This window comes from Acanthopagrus latus, chromosome 6 (genome assembly GCF_904848185.1).
Source record: "Acanthopagrus latus isolate v.2019 chromosome 6, fAcaLat1.1, whole genome shotgun sequence".
Lineage (NCBI taxonomy): Eukaryota > Metazoa > Chordata > Actinopteri > Spariformes > Sparidae > Acanthopagrus > Acanthopagrus latus.
In genome coordinates, this window is record NC_051044.1 from 10,980,396 (window position 1) to 10,998,407 (window position 18,012).

General features: G+C 43.8%; 1 protein-coding gene across 2 annotated transcripts; it reads left to right on the forward strand.

The window, feature by feature from the left end:
- Nucleotides 1-694: 694 nt before the first annotated feature.
- Nucleotides 695-14,402, forward strand: inka2 (inka box actin regulator 2). 2 transcript variants are annotated; one of them, XM_037099738.1, is made up of 3 exons: nt 11,938-12,057; nt 12,160-12,277; nt 12,738-14,402. In XM_037099738.1, exons 2-3 carry the CDS (start codon nt 12,275-12,277, stop codon nt 13,983-13,985), a joined length of 1,251 nt encoding a protein of 416 aa, XP_036955633.1. In that variant the 5' UTR covers nt 11,938-12,057; nt 12,160-12,274; the 3' UTR covers nt 13,986-14,402. The 2 variants fall into 2 exon arrangements, with proteins under 2 accessions (XP_036955631.1, XP_036955633.1); XM_037099736.1 differs by lacking the exons at nt 11,938-12,057; nt 12,160-12,277 and adding an exon at nt 695-1,200.
- The last annotated feature ends 3,610 nt before the right edge of the window (nt 14,403-18,012 follow it).

The window sequence follows — 18,012 nt, forward strand, 5'->3', positions numbered from 1 at the left end:
GCAGACCTCGGTTTTTTATCCTCAGGTCTTCACGGTGGATGTTTAACATTCTGTGTATGCAACCTTTTCGGCGATGTCAAATCCATATTATAAGACAGGGACTGATAAACAACTTCCAGATTGTTGTCCCCTGCATATGCACCCTCTTCCTTCCCCCTTACTAATAAAGTATTGTATCCGGGTCATGCAACAAAAAGCCTGCCGGGGGCTCAGGTGTTTCCTCTCCGGTGGCCAGGAAACTGTCCTTATGGCTCTTTTCATGACACATATGGTTTTTTTCTTTTCTCTGACCCTTTTCTTTTTTAAGACACATCCTCCTGAAAGCTTCCTCCTCCAGTCCCCAACAGTAGCCACGCTACAGAATCTGCTCTGCTAGACATGTTTTTACTTTCATCATGCAAAACTATCTGATCCTGCAGCCCTGATTTAAAAAAATATATACATATATATATTTCCAGATGTTTCAGTCTTTTTCTCTTCATAACTCTGTGAAACCGCTACAAGATGCTCTATTCGTCCGTATTACAAATGACGGATGAACATTTTTTTTTATATCCCGGTTTGAATGGGATTTGGTGACGTCCTCGCTCATTGGAGGAAATTGGATGGGCAACGTAAGCGCTCCTCTTGAATGGGAAAACAGCAGAGAGAGAGAGAGAAAACCGGGCTGAGCGACACACACACACAGGCTGACAGCAGCCGAACAGACACACACACACACACTCTGACACAGACACACACAGACACGGACTGAGTCTGTTGATGCGGCTACAAGAGGGAGCTCATTATCATTTATTTTGGGGGAGTAAAAACACATCTCCGTCATCAGGAGTGTAATCACAGGATCCGCGTCATTACGAGCCGTGCGCGCATTCCTCAACAGAATTTTTTTTTTTTTTTTTTTGTTGCGCATCTCCCGATGGCAGATTGTTTTCTGCTCTCCATCGGAGCGTTGTTGTAATTTTTTTTTTATTTTTTATTTTTTATTTTATTTTTTTTCCTCTCGCCCAGCAAAATAAAACGCTCCGGGAGTCATGCTCGAGCGACGACTGAAGGAGCGCTTCATCTGAAATTCTCGCGTTTCCAGAAAAGAAAACGAAAAAAGAAAGGCAGAAAGAAGAGGAGGAAGAAGAGATGGAACAACAGAAACCAGAATGCAAGAACATGGATGCGTGTCTGAGGCGACTGAAGCAAGAACTGGTATGTTGTGTTTGCGTCCTCGCCACTTGTACTGTTGCAGCGCTGAATGGTGTTGGTCTACTTGTGCAAAAAATCGAATTAATTTCTAATATTTATGTCCCAAATATTCAAAATAAGATCAGATGTTTCTTTGCATGTTTTGTCTCTGGACAAATTCTAGTTTTTAGCCTCAGCTGGGGGTTAATGTGTATTCTTATTTATTTATTTTATTATTAATCTGTGTAGGCTTAAAGCTTTGAGCACACCAGAGGCATGTGTACATATCCTCCTCCTCCTCCTCCTCTCTGTCCACACATCTGGGACAGATGTTGTAAGCCAAATGAGCCCAGGACAGTTTTGTACTCCTTTAGAAGACTGTTCTGAGTTTCCTAAAATAAAATGTTCACTGTATTTTTTGATGTGTCGCAGTGAATGCATTGCTGTGTTGCAACAGAGCTGAAACAATCAGTCAACAGTAAATTTTTCAGCGACCGTTTCTGATTTACTTTTGAGGCAGGAATGCAAATAATCTGCTGATTCCTGCTCTTCACGTGTGAGGATCTGCTGCTTTTCTCTGTTTTACATGAATTCAGACCGACTGTATGTGAGTTTTGGACTGTGGGTCGAGACATGTGAGGATGTCAGGTGAGACATTTGATGGACAAAATTGATTAAACAAGAAGATAACCATCAATTTAATCAATAAGGCAGCTGCAGCCCCACAACAGGGGGCAGCTGTGAGGTCTTGCTTTCAAAGGGGAGTGAGTGAAATTGGCAGTCACAGCAAGTCGCAGCCCATAAATATGCCCTAAATGAATTTGTCTCAGTCTCTCTCATCGCCTGTGTTTGTGTCCTCTTCCCTAATAAACAAATGTGTTTGATGGCGGCGAATGTGGAGCTCTCGCTCTTACCCCCCATCTTTGAAATGTAAAAACAAAATTTGTGAGCTTGCGCCCGCACACCCGAGTCATTTGGCAGCGACACACCATGAGACCAAAAGGAGCCTTAACTGGCACAGATTTCAATTGGAATCATCTTCAAAGCAGACACACATTTCTTTTTTTTCTCTTTATCCAGCCACTGGCCTTGCAGAAAAGCCTCGCACGGCTGTGTGTTTTGCAACACGATCGGCTCTGTGACTCCTCGATTCGCTCCTCCAAATTAGCCACACGTCTGTGAAGTGCCACTTGAGACTTCAGGGGAGTAGACGCCGACTGCCAGGAGGACATGTTGTGTTATAGCTGCCACATCTCAGTTTGGTAACATAATAGAAAAAAAAAAGTCTCGTGCCATGCCGGGGATCAAACAGGCATCGCACATGGTCCTGTGCAGTCTCCCCCTGCACAGGACCATGTGGGCCGCAATCTGTTGTTCAGAAAACAAGGGCCGTCCATGCCAAGGTTGTCACTTTTCTTTCCACTGTGACGGCTTTTCATCCACCGCTCACTGGAGAGTGGTTAAACCCGCTCCATCTGCAACACGCAGCTCACAAACATCCAACAGCCGACTTACACCTGCCACGCACAGTCCAGTGGTTCTTCAGTAACACGTGCGACCAGGCTTCAAAGACTGTGATGTAGTTTTAAAAGGACAGTGCCTCTTTTTTTATTTAATCTGTTTATAAGAATTAATTTCCGGAATCCATTATGTTTCGTTAATCTCTGTATTGTGATCCTGTTGTGTAATCCATCTCATTGAATTTGGGCTTCCCCCAGACTAAAGATTTTTGTGGTCAACAAGTGCAAGGGCCATTAGTTTGAGCCATTAGTTTGACTAGTTGCCACATGTTTGTGATATTAATTTAATTACTTAATTATACATTTTCACAATGCTAATAGCAGAGGAAGTGATAAAGACTGGGAATGTGTCCAACAACCAGCGAGGTGACTGAACATTTTGTGATTTTTTATTTATTTATTTATTCATTTTTTACACAGTATAACATCACATGAGTCTGCTTGCTAAAAACTTGGGAATAAATATCTTCCAGCATCACGAAAACTGACATTCACAGACTTATCAACAAAACTGAAGATGTTGAAACTTGTGCTTTTGGTCCCCAGGGTTAAAGTACCGGTTGGAGCCACTGTAACATGAAATCCCTGTTGTCAAACTGGCTTCTTTAAACACCATCACGCTGTTCAGTTAGCAGCTACGGTTAGCTACGTGACGCGACAGCCACGCTACAAGAGAAAAGGTCCGTCTCACAACCATCAACGGGACACTTGCAGCGTCATTTTACTTTATTAACCAGTGTGACATGTTTCTGTTTTATATTTGGAGGGGTGGTTAATTTGCCCTAACAGTGATGGGTGACATAGTCATCTAGCTGATGTCATTTTAACTTCCGCAAAAGAATCAGAGCAGTCGAAAGACACAAACAACTGTGTCAGTGTCATCTACTCTTGTCATCTTTTTATAGCCATTTTTCTGTTTCTATTTGTCCAGCTGTTTGCCTGAACACAATGTCCCTTTTTCTTTAACCCACCCACAAATGGGGGAGCCATAAATGGACGGCAGACCTCTCTGAAACAGTCGTTAAAAGGTCTGGAGCCAAGCCAAGTTCAAGAGACTACTAATTGATTAATGTGTGGAAAAGGACGGACACTAATGGCACAAAACAAAAATCCAAAGACCTGAGACGGTACAGCTAACACACATTTGAAGCACAAAAATAGTTTGGTTTGAACTGTCTGTTGTGTTATAGAAATGTGAGCATAGCTCTTTGTAAGAGTCTAGAAAATTACGACTGTGAACTTTATGCTCCACTGAGCAGACACCCTGAAACCCAAAGCACGGTCTAAAACAAGACGAGTGTCATGCGAAAGTGTGAACACTGTGTCAGGGGTCGGGGGGGTCAGTCTGTGTGGGGTAGTGTCAGGTCACGCATGAACACTCGACCCTTCACCCGACGAGCTCCGGGGCTATTCGTCCTCGCTGACGAGCAGATCCAACACATCAGAGACGCTTAACCTCAAGTCAGGAACGTCTCTCAACAGTTTGTCAGCATGCTTTTAGCCTCCATTTGTTCCTTTAAAAAGCTCTCCATATAAATCCTGAGGATAAAATGGTAACAATGAATTATTTTTAAGTTCTTGCGTGACTCATTAGACGAAAGACTCGTGGATAAACACAACATAAGCCCTTCCTGCTCGCTTAGAGCCGAAGATCCGAACGCTGACATGTCTTTGAGTCATCTCGTCTGAACGAAGGGTTCACACCTGCAGGAACACCAGCGTTTCAGACACTAAAGCAGAAGTCAAAGCTTTTGATGCCGTCACTCCTGAAGCTAAATTCATATGCATCATGCTACCTTCATCCCCTTTTGCACCTGAGGCACATTTTCAAACAAAACTGTCACCTTGGAATCCAACACCAAAGCCAGCAAGTATGAGATCATGATATCTGAGAAAAAACTCGCACAAGTGCCAGACTTAGAGTCTATTCTTGATCGTGTGCCTCAGAGTTGTTCTTTGTTACCTTTTGGGTGTGGGATCAGAAAAACCGTACACAACACAAAGCATTGTGGTGGTTTGGCTTTAAGCTCGTTCGTGTGGTGCCTCCCTCACGGCTCCCATTCTCCAACCGTCCCTTCCTTCCCCTCAGCTAAAATTGGCCCAGCTCTCGCGGGGGCAGCTGCGGGGGTTTTGCATGGGTGATTATTATGTTTGAGATGGAGCCACTAACCTTTTAGAAAGCCTGTTTATCATTATGGGTTCACGCACATAACCTGAGACATTTAGGATTTATTGTTTCAAAGACACGGTTGCTGATTATACTGCTGCTGTAACCACACGTTAACCTGCCGGTCCAAGATCGAGTCGTGTCTCTGCTTTCATCTGCAGCAAAAATATGTGCATTATTTCTCATGGGTGCTGCCCTCACTGAGGTTTAGGTCAATATTGTGCTCTGTTGTGTTGTTGGGTCTTTAAAATTACATTATGTCTTCCATTATTGGTTGGTCTATGGCCAAAAGAAACTGGATTTTTGGAAGATGTGTTGTATGGTGCATTAAAACAGCAGTTATAGATTTTTTTGACCACATGGGGGCAGTGCAACAAGCTATGACCAGAACATTGACAAATTATCAAAGCAGTGGTGAACGTATGATCATACAGATGCCTATTTACACACCCAGACAGTTTATTGAGGTTAACAGTAACTTAGGAGTCATAGTTCTGGACAATGCTCACTCTACTCTTAGCTCAGTTTTGGTCTCCGCCACCTCCTGAGAAACATATCTAGCTGCTAAATGCTCCAGTGTGTAGCTAGTCACTAACTTTTTTTTCTGTCTGCTGTCCAATGCTGAGCAGGCTGCATGCAGTGGGTTTATCAGAACACTGACACTGAACTGAAAGAGTAACGTTGCAGGTTGTAAAACCAAAACAACAAGCTAAAAGACGCTAAAACAGTTGCTAGAACTGAGGGAGACCGCAGCTAACTCTCTGTAGATTCACCACTACAAGCAACCCATTTCCCATCTACAGTCATTCAGTCCACTGTTGATATAAAAAAGATATTAATGAGTGCAGCTTTAAAGTCTTTGAAGGCCCATTTACTCAACTCACTGAGCTTCAAAGTGAACATAATGCTGAACAAAAATCAAGCCACTCATCATGAAAGCTTGCCGCAATCCCATGCATTTTCATCAAGGAAATGCTGCTCCACATTCAAACTGCTTTTGAAGCTAGACTAAGACACGGGGGAGGATCTGGAGACGCTGCAAAATTAACGTCACTCTTGATGTTGCAAGTGTGGGCTGGAGAATTGGCCGTGCACTTTCACTGCCCACACAGGAGGTGCTGACGTCAACTGCTGAGCTATCAAGCATCTATCTGACGATCATCACGTACAGCGAAAGTTTTCTCCAAAGACCATCTGCCAGAAGATGAGTGCACAGGCCCTAATCATCCTGTGTCTCCCACAGCAGCATTGTGTTTGTGACTTGTGGGTTTTTGTGAGCGTAAATGAGCTCTAGCAGGAAACAAGCTATCAAACCAACTCCCATCTCTGAAATGCCATGAGGGGATGTTCGCTGGGTGGCAGGTCACTGAAGAAGTGATTAAGCTGGTTTAATCTGATTCTGTTGTAAAGGGAAAGTTCACCAAGTTCTCCATTCCCATTAACATCTTGCTGATAGTTTAGTTTTTATTTGCAAGGTGTGGGAGAAAGCTGTCTCTAACATTTATGCTGCTATCACAATTGCAAAGGAGGTGAATGCTGTGTCCTTTGTGCTCTCAGCACTGCAGTTGAGGTTACATTTAAAAAATGCATGAGCGTCGTTTATTTCCAGAAAGAAAACGTTCTAAAAACCCACTGCTCTGGATAAACCACAGGGCTCACTGTGAGGATTTAACATCTCCCAAAAATAAGGACGAAGTGCGTCAGTTCTTGCCTTTGAAAATGAACCATGCTGAATGAGCATTCTTGGTTTTGATGCCCCTTTTGGCAGGACTGATTGTCAGTTAAAATGACTCATATTACTTTTTTTTTGTGCTAACGCTCAAGGTTTGGTTAGATTTAGGCATTGATAATGAATCAACATGCCTATCCCCAGTACACTGAGAAAATAATACCAAGTTAAGGTTCGGAAAAGATTACGACTTTGGTCAAATTAGCTACATTGTGGGGACACAATTATGGATCATGGTCACGGTTAAATGAACTGTTGACTCTCAGGATAGAACAGGATGGGAATAGCAGCTTCTTGTGTCCAAGTCTGACATTTTTAGCTTTAAGAACGACAGGGGCTGTAATTTGCCTTGACTGAGGGTAGGCAGAATTATGAGAGACGAATATCCAAAATCTGGCAGAAAAGAAAATATCAGGTTAGGTAAGAAATTGAACAGTGGCCTTACACCTGCAAAGATTTTTATGGGCCAGCAGGTGGCAACACCACTGGTTTCGACAAAATGTCTTCACTTCTAACTTGCTTTATCAAACGGTTAGAGTTTATGGTCTCAGTCGCTAGCTTCAAATCCAACAACGTCGTGAACTTTGTTAGTTGTTCCAAAAAAATTAAAGGATGTTTTGCCTTTTCGTCATTGCTAGTTTGTGTTAGCTCACCATAATGGTGGAACATGCATGTTACTCGAAACATGGTTGACGTCATGAATCAATTAGCTCAGTGTCAGCACAAATGTCATCTTTGACCTTTCCCAGGGACATTTCATTGATTATTGGATCTTCAAGCAGCTAAAATGTATATGATTTTCCACCGGATGATGTAAACTGTGAACATGCTCCGTCAACACTAAACCTAGGCTTCTGGCTCCAAAAAACCAAGATGGCAGCGGCCATAATGCCAAACTGAAGGCTGCAAAATGGTTGTGAACATACAAATGGGTGACATCACGTTGGGTTGAACTTGGAACCGAAAAGTCCTACGTAATGTGGCGTCGTGCTGTATAGTAGCACGTACTAGAGTAACATAACGACACATTCAATGATTCAATGTTACAAGTCAAAAATTTGGGTTAAAAAATGTGGATTCCAATGGCCTTCACCGCAAATTTGTCATGACATCATGTCCCGTGTTCCTCTGCTGAACATTAGTACCACTTCTTTCCTGACCATGACCCCGAGGACATTCAGACCAAACAGAGTCACCATATAACATCTCGTCAAAGAGGCATTCATTGCCCCGTACACAGTAATTTATTTCTTTCACCGAGCGCTGCACAGCTTTATTGCCCTCTTGATCATGACCTCGGGGCTGTCCACAGCGGTCTGTGGCGAGTCCAGCAGCTCGCTCACAGAGACCCTCTCTGTTACCCCCCTCCCGGACAGAGACCCCATTCCTGTCCTTGACCCGCACAAGCCCACCCATTCATTTTTAATTAGGGGGTGGAGGTGGAGGGAGGGTGGAGTACACTAAAGCTGCTGCTGCTGCTGCTGGCCAGCTTCTTCTAAACAGGAAGACCTTTTGGGTCTGATAACCTTGGCCTCGCTGTTTCCTCCCCCCTCCAGCCAATAACAAATAAACAACAACAGTGAATGGCCTGGATTTTACCGCCTGGACAGGGCGGCGGTTTGTTTTCGATCCCTTGTTTTTTTGTGCTCACTTCTCACCTGATAATCCACTGAACGTATGTGAGGGAGCTCACACATGCACGCTTTTAGACTTCATTCAAGCGAGGCGTGTCCGGACATGTGAGAGCTGGGTGTGTTTGCACAGTGAATTCGTTTTTCCCTCCACAACTAAAGGAGGTAAAATCGAGGCTGCAGCAAAGGCGGAGAGCTGGAAACCGTAACAGACAGCACAGGAGGAGCGTTGATTTATTCATATACTTTGTGGTATTTAATTCACGTGCATGCATATTGAATGCCGTCTGGACGCATCTTCTTCACAGTAGACGGAGCTTGACGTGAAACAATCACTGATGAACTGATTTCCTTTTTTTTATTATTTAAGCGGCCAGAACTTTTTTTTTTTTTTTTTTTAATAAGCCTCCATTCAACATTAATTCAAGGCTGCCAACTATTGTTCTTAAACTTTGAAGCATTCAGCCCTTAATTGGCAATTATGTCTGGTTGGCTGGCATCAGTGCAGCCAAAGAAGAAGAAGGAGTAGCAGGGGGGATGAAGGAGGAGGGAATCTGGACAGCGCCTGTTTGTCCTTCTTTCATTCATTCAACAGATTTTCACTTGGCTTGCTTTTTTATGGCGATCTTTTTATAGGAGTACACGCTTGATGGATTAAATGGCTGAAATAGTTTGGAGGCTTTATAGTTCAAAAAGAAGATTTAACTAAACTTCACAAGACTCAGTTAATGATGCCAGTGTTTCTGGGCAGTACAGCAATTCCCCGAAGCCCCAATTCCATCCCCAGTTCTCTTATTAAATTAGATTACACATTTTTTTATTCCTCATCTCTATTTTTTTTACCTCCTCGTAAGACCATAAGGTGCTTGTGTAGGTTTTGTCAGGTCCTCGCTGTCTTTGTCCTAACAAGGCCCCTGAGCTGATTCACACATTGTAAAAAAAAGTGAGACATCTAAGGATGAACAACATCTGTTTTTAAACAAGAAAACTGCCTCGGGACATTATTGTAAAGCCTTCTTTTAGCATCTTGAGCAGACGTCAGGCTGAAAGTTGCAGAGGCTGACAGATTTAGGCCACAAAGTTCAGCCTTGAAATGGCCGTGGTGGAGCGCCTGGAGTTAGTTGGCATGGTAAAGGTGGAAAAATGGGGGTTAGTTTACTACTGTTCCTTTTGTTTGTTCCCTGGGGCACAATATGAATAATTAATGTTACCTTAGAATAGAAATGCCAGCAAACAACTCTGTGTTTTTTTTAAATAACCAGTGGGAACGCCTGCGTTTTGGGAACAACAGCAAAGTTGCATGTGAGTGTTAAATTAGGGTTTTTTTGGTGAGCATGTGCAAACAGGTGCGGCCCTCTCAGACTGCATGAGAATGGACTGCTTAGGAGATGATATTTCAGATTTAATGCATTTAAGTGGTCCAGATTTCACCAGCAGCTCAGTGCGCAGTTATCCCTCAGATGATCCCTGCATTAACTCCGCTGAAGCCGCATGTCTGCCTCTGAAGATGTAACAACAATACACGTCATCTCATCTTCAGACTTGTTGACGTTTGATGTGGAGGAAAGTAAACCGTAATTATGAGCCCTTTTCCCAGCCTCTCCTGGGACGCGGGGAATGGCAGGTAATGAAGTCAGCCATATGTGGAAGGCACAGAGACAAGAGACAACCTCATTGTGCTAATTACACGTACCTTCGCTGCCTAATTTAGCGAGCCAACGGGAAGCTCGGAGGCTTTTGTTCCCAGCATGTGCATTGATAGGCTTATTATCTGATCTCAGAGGCTATTCACGCCCCGGTGCACCTACACAGCCATATGCTAGTGATGAAGTGGTTTAACCCAGAGGTTGAATGTTAATGGTGCAGGGGTATTGGATAAGTGTCAGGGTACAGAACAAGTGAAGTGGCCAATTAGCCGTGAAACAGAAAATGAATAAACAGTGGCTCAGTTAATGCCAACGATTCGCTGATCTTCTCAAAATGAAATGTTTCCTGCTAGATTTTGCCTCTAGTTCACTCATTTCAGATTGAAAGTCATTTACTGAGATTACATCTTTGACTTCATACTGCTGGTCAGACAACAAAAAACTGAATCACTGATTCGGGGAATATATAGTAGATAATGATGAGTTATGATAGACAGACTTCCCCTTAATGATTATTAAATAACAGTAGGTAATGGTCAGGTAATCATGATGTAATGATGGGCGACTTAGTAAGTACTTGTACTATATGATGTATCGCTTTACTTGAGGAGACACAAAATAGTAACTAATGAATAATTAAGGAGTAATTATCTTTTTCTTTCTTTATGAAATTTCCCAGATTACCTGAGATCAGAGCGCTGTACTGAAAAGTGTTAACCAATTTAGTTTTTTTTAGATTCAATTACTAATTTAGAAAATAGTAACATGGAAGAATAATCTAATGAGTTAGAAAATGATTTTTCAGTTTTTGCATTTGTGCCACAGCCATGCTAGCACCTCTAGGAAATTAAACTACACCTGCAACTATAAACTAATAGGGTATCTGTTTTGGTCTTTTTTTTCCTGAAATATTTATATTTTTTGGTTTTTAATCTAAATGTAGCCCATGAATGGTAGTTATCTGTGACATTTGTCTATTCTCCCAGTAAACCAAACATTCTGCAGCATTCACGTCTCTCACGGTGCTTATAGGCTGCTTTGTTTACGATGCTACACTGTCAGTTGTTCTACACGTCTACTTTTCTCACCCCGGGGTTTCAACACAATCACAGCTCCCTCAAGATTAAGTATCACAGCCTGGCGATGTTACACCTACACCCCCCCTCCTTCTCCCATCTACAACCCCCCTCATGTGCTCTTATGGTGTCATCCATAATTAAATCCATCAACAGTTTTCCCTTCGACATCTAAACATATGGCGAGGGATCCCTCCCCCTCTGCATTTCTCCCCCTCCTCCCTTTCCATCCCTGCTCACCCGGCTGACTCTCACCATCCCTCCTGCTCGCCGTGTCCCCTCTCGCTCTTCTCATTGTCAGTCCAATTCCGCCTGGCTGACCCCACCCCCCCTTGTATCGCCCGCCGTTCGGGGCTTAAAGTCTAGACGGGCAGCGCTGATTGGCTGTCACACCCAGCGGTGTCCCCCCATTGGAGAGTGATACATATAGGGGCTGTCAGACTGATCCGTTTGAAAGGTGAGAGACAGGGACAAGACTGGCAGAGGTGCAGACTAACAACAACAGAGTGACAGACAGGGATATCTATACCTCCTGCTTTGTGACAGACATTTATAGAAGGTAAGGTGTTGGTCTTGATTACTAGACATGCATAATAGCAGGTTAATAGAATGAAATGTGAGGCTATTACAATCGAACGTGCTCAAAGTAGAGGCCTGTTTTATGTGCAATAAACTGCATTTATGTTGGTTGACAGTTATCTATGTTGTTGTAGTTTAACCGACAGCTCCTGACAGACAGCTTGGTTTGAAGGGACATGAGTTGTCTGTCAGTTTTATCTGCTGTAGAGCGCTGTAGGTGTGCTTCAGAAGTTTATATCCAACATTTTCCCACACACCCATGGAACGTTTTTCAAAATTCCTGGCATGCGTTCTTTCGTCCTCCAACAGATTTATGTTTATTTTTAAAAAATGAAGGAGGGCTCTCTAGGAGGTTTACTCATCAATCAGTCGCTACCTTTGCCAACGGTGAGCGTGCTCTTAGACGAAGATAAACCGGCTGCTGTATTAACAGAGTGATTCAAAGTCTGGCGTGAAATGATTCAGGCCTACAAGTCAAGACACAGGTCACGATGCAGCCTCTGGGCTTTTCTGTCTGCCTTCAGGAGAAGACGGTTAGTCGAGGTCACATGACACAGGCTCTTAAACAGATGAGAGTAGAATGAGAGTAGAGGAGGAGGAGGATAAAAGCCGAGTGTGTGATTACTTCTGCACAGAGAGGGAAGTAAGAGTGAAGACAAAGAGCTCTGAGGACGGGGCAAATATGGAATAAAGTAAATGGACGGATGCAAAAAAGAAAAAGGGAGATACAAAGAGTAAAAGAGAAAAGAAATGGTAAGCCGGTCTGTTTTACAGCTGTCATGGGTTGGATCCTGTCTCGTACGCAGGCCATATGGGACCCTGGCCTGTCGTCCAAAACTAGGTCACATGACCCATAATTATACAAGGTGCGCAGCCTGAAACCAACAAGAGAGGAGTCTCGTCGAAAGAGAGGCAAAAAGCAGGGCTATCACTGCGATTTTTTTTATCCACTAATACATGTATTCACTGCCTTTGATCATGCCAGTAGATGGTATGTAATTGGATTTGTGCTGGTGCTGAGATAAATGATGAACGCGATGGGGGGTGGAGAGGAAATCAGTCTTTGATGGATGAGATGGGTCCTGCGGGAGGCTGAGCAGTCAAATGATTGAATTGATGACCTCTACAAGGTCTTAAGCTGTTAAGCTGAACTGGACATTAGAATTTGGCCCCTCATCACCATCTCTTAATTGCTCTCTCTGTCTCCCTGCAGGTGTCTATGAAAGAAGCCGGAGATGGCCTCCACGCTCAGATGAATTCTATGATGGGAGCCCTCCAGGAACTCAAGCTCCTTCAGGTCCAGACAGCGCTAGAAAACCTTGACATTTCAGGTCGACCTATTAACCGAGGAATCCCGAATCCTGCTCCGCCAGCTCCTCCTCAAGCGTCAGCTACAGCGGCTTTGACCTACAGCAAGAATCAAGGGTCCTGCCTGAGCCGTACCATGCCAGACGAGCCCAGCCAGAGTCCGATGCAAAGTCCAAGGCCATCTCTGGAGAGCAGAAACACCTACAGTCGAGGTGAGAGGAGCTTGTCTCGAAACAGAAGCAGTCTGGGAACTTCGTCTTCCTCGGCATCCAGCCTTGAGAGTGAGAGCGAGACAAGCGAAAATAGCGCAAGAAGTGAGAATGACCTGGAGTCTATCCCCAAGAGGTGGTCTGGATACGCAGCCCCGCAGGTGGATTTCTATGGACCAATGGTGGGAAACCCTCCGCCGGAGCCCTACCCTCAGCCACAGGCTCCTCGTCGTGCTCAGGTGGTGGACCTGCCTGGGATCCTGTACAGCCTCTCCAGAGAGGGCCCTTCATTGGACAGTGACTATTCCCAGGACAGCACAGATGACGGCAGCGACTGGACTTCTTCGCTCATGAGCCGCAGCCGCAACCGTCAGCCTCTAGTGCTGGGTGACAACGTTTTCGCCGACCTAGTGGGTAACTGGCTGGACCTCCCTGAGGTGGACAGAGAGGAGGTGGAAGAAGAGGAGAGGAGGAAGAAGAGGGAGGAGACGATAGCTGACGGAGGGGCGGACAGACCGGACACCCCAGCTCACCCTCTTCGCCTCAGCCGCTCTCAGGAGATCTGCAAGAAGTTCTCGTTAACCACAAACATCTTCAAGAAGTTCCTGCGCAGCGTCCGACCCGACAGGGACAAGCTGCTCAAGGAGAGACCCGGCTGGATGGCACCTGAGCTGCCAGAGGGCGACCTCTTCAAGAGGCCCAAGAAACTGGTTCCTAAAAGTTCAAAAGGCAGCTTCTACTTGCCGTTCTGGGCCAACGGACAGCAGGGCAAAGGCAGGCCATGTCCGCATCTAGCCGAAGCAGAAAGGAACCACCACCAGCACCACTTCCCCCAGGTCCACCAGCAGCCATTTGCTGGGATTTATTTAGACAGGAGACAGCCAGAGACTGGTCTGGAAAAAATGCAGCCCTTGTTTGATTACAACACAGCTGTGTGGGTCTGACAGCGAGGCCAACAGACTGCCAGTGATGCCAGACTGTGTGAGTGAGTGACAGGTGCTGGGGGATTGTGGCTGTGCTGGAGGGGAATGAATGAATGGCTGACTGACTGAAAAAGAGGCCTGGATACAGTTATCTTCCAAAAATGAACCAATGAACTTCACACTCACAACCAGATTATCAGGGCAACAGTTTGTCTGACAATCCTAAAGCCTAAACCTCGTTTTGCTTGTGTGTGTCTGGTTGTGTCAGTGTGTGCTGGAAAGACATTATGCTGCAAGTTTTGTATTATTCAGATTTGTTCGTACGTGTATGTGTGCATGTATGACTGGGTTGTCTGGATGTCTTAAAAGACGGTACAATAAAATGGACATGTTTCTCAGAATGTCACCATCATCACAGATCTTTATAAAAAAAAAAAACATACACAGACTATTTCATCTCCTCGCCTGATATGCTCTCATATATCTCACTTCTTTGCATCTATGAATAGAAACGCCAACTGTTGGATGTTGCGTGGTTACTGTTTTTATAAGTGATGCTACGAAACAGCTGTTACTGAACGCACTGCCACTGAAACACAGTCTTAAGCTTTCCTTTCGTTTCCAACGGGCCTCGGCGCCTTGGAAACTCAGGTTTAACTGAAGCCGTCAGTCTCATTCACCTTGCTCAGGGAATGAATATAATGCAGGAGTAGACTATGAGACACTGCCGCATTTAAATGGGTTTCAAACACAGTCAAGGGAAGACTTGCCTCATCTTTTTCTCGCCTAGAAAGACATCACAGCAATGCGGTGCATGGCCAGTTCAAGGACTGCACGTTAAACTTTGAGATTTGCCCCTCGTTTTCCGGTAGACACACTCATTTTTCTTCTCCGCCGTGTAGATATGGCACATGTTGAGTCAACTGTCTGTTCGCCCGGGTTTGTTAGGCGGAGAGAGGAGGGGGTGAAGATGGCACAGCCAGTACGCTGACTGAATGACTGACTGCCATCTGGTACGCGGTCGTTAACTAAAGCTTGTTCACCACAGCCTCAGAGAAGATGCAAAACGGGCTTGTTTAATCCCAAAGCATTGTGGATGATCTGATTTATGACGATGGTGTTACATACTGTATATACACATTCTCTCACACACACACACACATAGACACACACAGGTGAAAACACTACAGGGCTGATCAGACGGTTGAGAGTGGAGGTAAAGCAGGAAGGGTCGAGGTAAATGTACAGAACAGTGTACATATATTTCTCATCAACCCAACAGCAGCAATAACGAACATTAATTGTAATATCGCATCGCATGGTTTTCATTCTTCAGCACAGATAAATATGTCAAAGTTAATATTACAGTTCTTGCCGTGATATGTAAACAACACTACCACGCTTGTATTTAAACTACAGACTGATGAGCTCGTCTTCGACCTACAGCATCTGTTCTCTTGTATCATGATAGACGTGTGTCAGTGTTCTTCATCTCACTCAGCATCGTTAGCAGTTAACAGGTAGATTCACATAATATAGCCCTCAGGATTACAGACGATACTGCCCGCTCTGACTTAAAACACTTCTTTTTGTATAGAGGACCACTGTTATGCAAGGACAATCTGATACTCTAACTTCTTCTTGTTATGAAAAAAACTGTTAATTTCACTTGTTATTTTTAAAAAAAGGGATCCCAGACCAATCAGTTCAGCCAGCAGGGATTAGGCCTGAGGTCTTTTGAGTGTCTTGGCCAGTAGATCCATATGGTGTTGTCTCAGTATTCAGGTCAATACATACCGCAGGTTCAGAGGGTCCAACACACACACACACACACACACACACACACACACACACACACACACACACACACACAGTTTATGAGATGTCATATCACACAGTATGTGTATGTAAATGTAACATTTATTTGCTCCTATTCACGGTTGTCTAAGTGTAATTTTTCAGCACTGTTGTTGATATTTTTCATCAGGGTTCTGCGAGCCTTCAGTAGTGATTCTGTGTCATGTGCACTGTAAAACTGTCACTGACTCTTTGTAAATTAAATCTGTTTTCAGAAAGAGATGTTACTCTGTGTCTTGACTTGAGTTTTGGGTATCAAATTATGACTCTGTTCTTCCTCTTAGGTGGTCCAGGAATCCTTTCTGCAAGCATGAGACAAATGACATCCTGGTGAATATGGCTGAGATAGACATCATTTGTTCCTCTACACCAATCCAAATACGGTTATTGTTGATTTAAATTGATTAGCTCACAATAATGGTTGCAATTATGATAGGACCCATGATTTAAGCGGCAAAGTTCATTTTTGTGTTTCATTTTAACTGAAAAATGGTGATTATGTGATTTTTGCTGGAGGTCTGGACCAAACATGCGGGTTCGATGAAGCCTGGAGGATATGATTTGTATTCACAGCATCTCGGTGGCTCCACAATGCTTCATTTTTAATGGTGTGTTGTGATATATCTGACCTTTATCAAAGAATTGCGGCTCCTGTGATTTTGATATTCAATATATTTATTATTCAGCCCTACTTGAAATCATTCACACTGAAAGAAAAAAATCAGTTAGTGAAGATCTTTCTCTTCTGATTAAAAATGCACCTTTAAGATCAGAGAAATCCATCGTTTGATTGAAGGTAACTGCACTTTATTTGGTCACCTTTCACTACTGGTTCCGCCGAAACGGCAGATGATTCATCAGAGCGTGAGTAAGGAAGCTGACTAGTCCGTGTGTAATGCAATTAAAACTTTACTACACTACCTCACCTGTGAATACTTCTGCCCAAGTCACATCAGGTAGATTTTCACCAGCAACATTGGTTGTTTAACATTCTTCCCCTGATGCCACGTTACTTCACTTCATCATCAAGCTGGGCAGCATCTTTTGCATTTATCATTTTAATTGGAAAACCCGAAGCAGCAGTGTTAACACTTTTTAACAAGCTAACACTCTCACTCTCATCTGGTTGGCTCAGTATAAAGCCTGGAAGAGAGCGAATACGAGGAACCCCCAAGTGTTGAACTGTGCCTTTAAAGGCTTTTGGGGCAGGATGTAATAGCATGATGGCATCAAATTGATCATGGGGTCAGGATTCTCTATATCCATTGCTTAAAGGTCCTGACAAAAAAACAATATATTATTTAAGCTGACAAAACAATGTCACCACAATGTGCATTTCTGGAGCTTTTGATTGTATCACACACAATCTTTCACCACACATTACCAGCAAATGCATTCGTATAGATTTTAAAATATAGCAAACAAAATAAAACATCCTCGCAAGAAATAAAGACAGATCTGACTCAACCAGCTTTTACTTTCAGCCGTAGCTCTCAGCCTGTCTCTGCTCAGCAGCCTCACTACAGTAAAGTGCTGCTGCATCACTAACAGGTTCACTGAGGGCAGAGCCGGCAAGTCACTCACCGCCTGTGCATCAGCTGAGCACTAAATTGATTCTAAATCTGTACAACAACTCCATCGGCCTCTTGAATAAATAAACAAAGGCAACACAGACTCTGCAGCCCCGCAAGTTCATCGCAGGCTCTTCATGACACTCAATCCCTGAGATGCTTTTTTATGAGACATACATCAACCCACATCAGTCGGCGTGGCTTTCTGTCCCCAAGCACCTTGTTGGGAGAAAAGAAAGTAATACCTACAGTGCTGCAGGGATCCTGGGATAAGACATATCAGCGCTATAGTGCAGAAATAACCCCATAACATGATATTCTGTGGCTATGTCGGACCTGAAACTACAAATTATTCATTGATTACAGCTATTTTTATTATAAAGTGACCCTTGAAGTGATTTTCCTCACATTAAAATATGTGCTGCGAAGTGTGCATTGATCAATAATAGTACATATATATATCATAAGTTTACATAACAAACAGCGAACAGGTCAGTGAGCATTCAAGATTAAAAATGATGCCGGGGGTTCATTAAGAGATGGGCTCAGAATAATCTGTGTGTGTGTGTGTGTGTGTGTGTGTGTGTGTGTGTGTGTGTGTGTGTGTGTGTGTGTGTGTG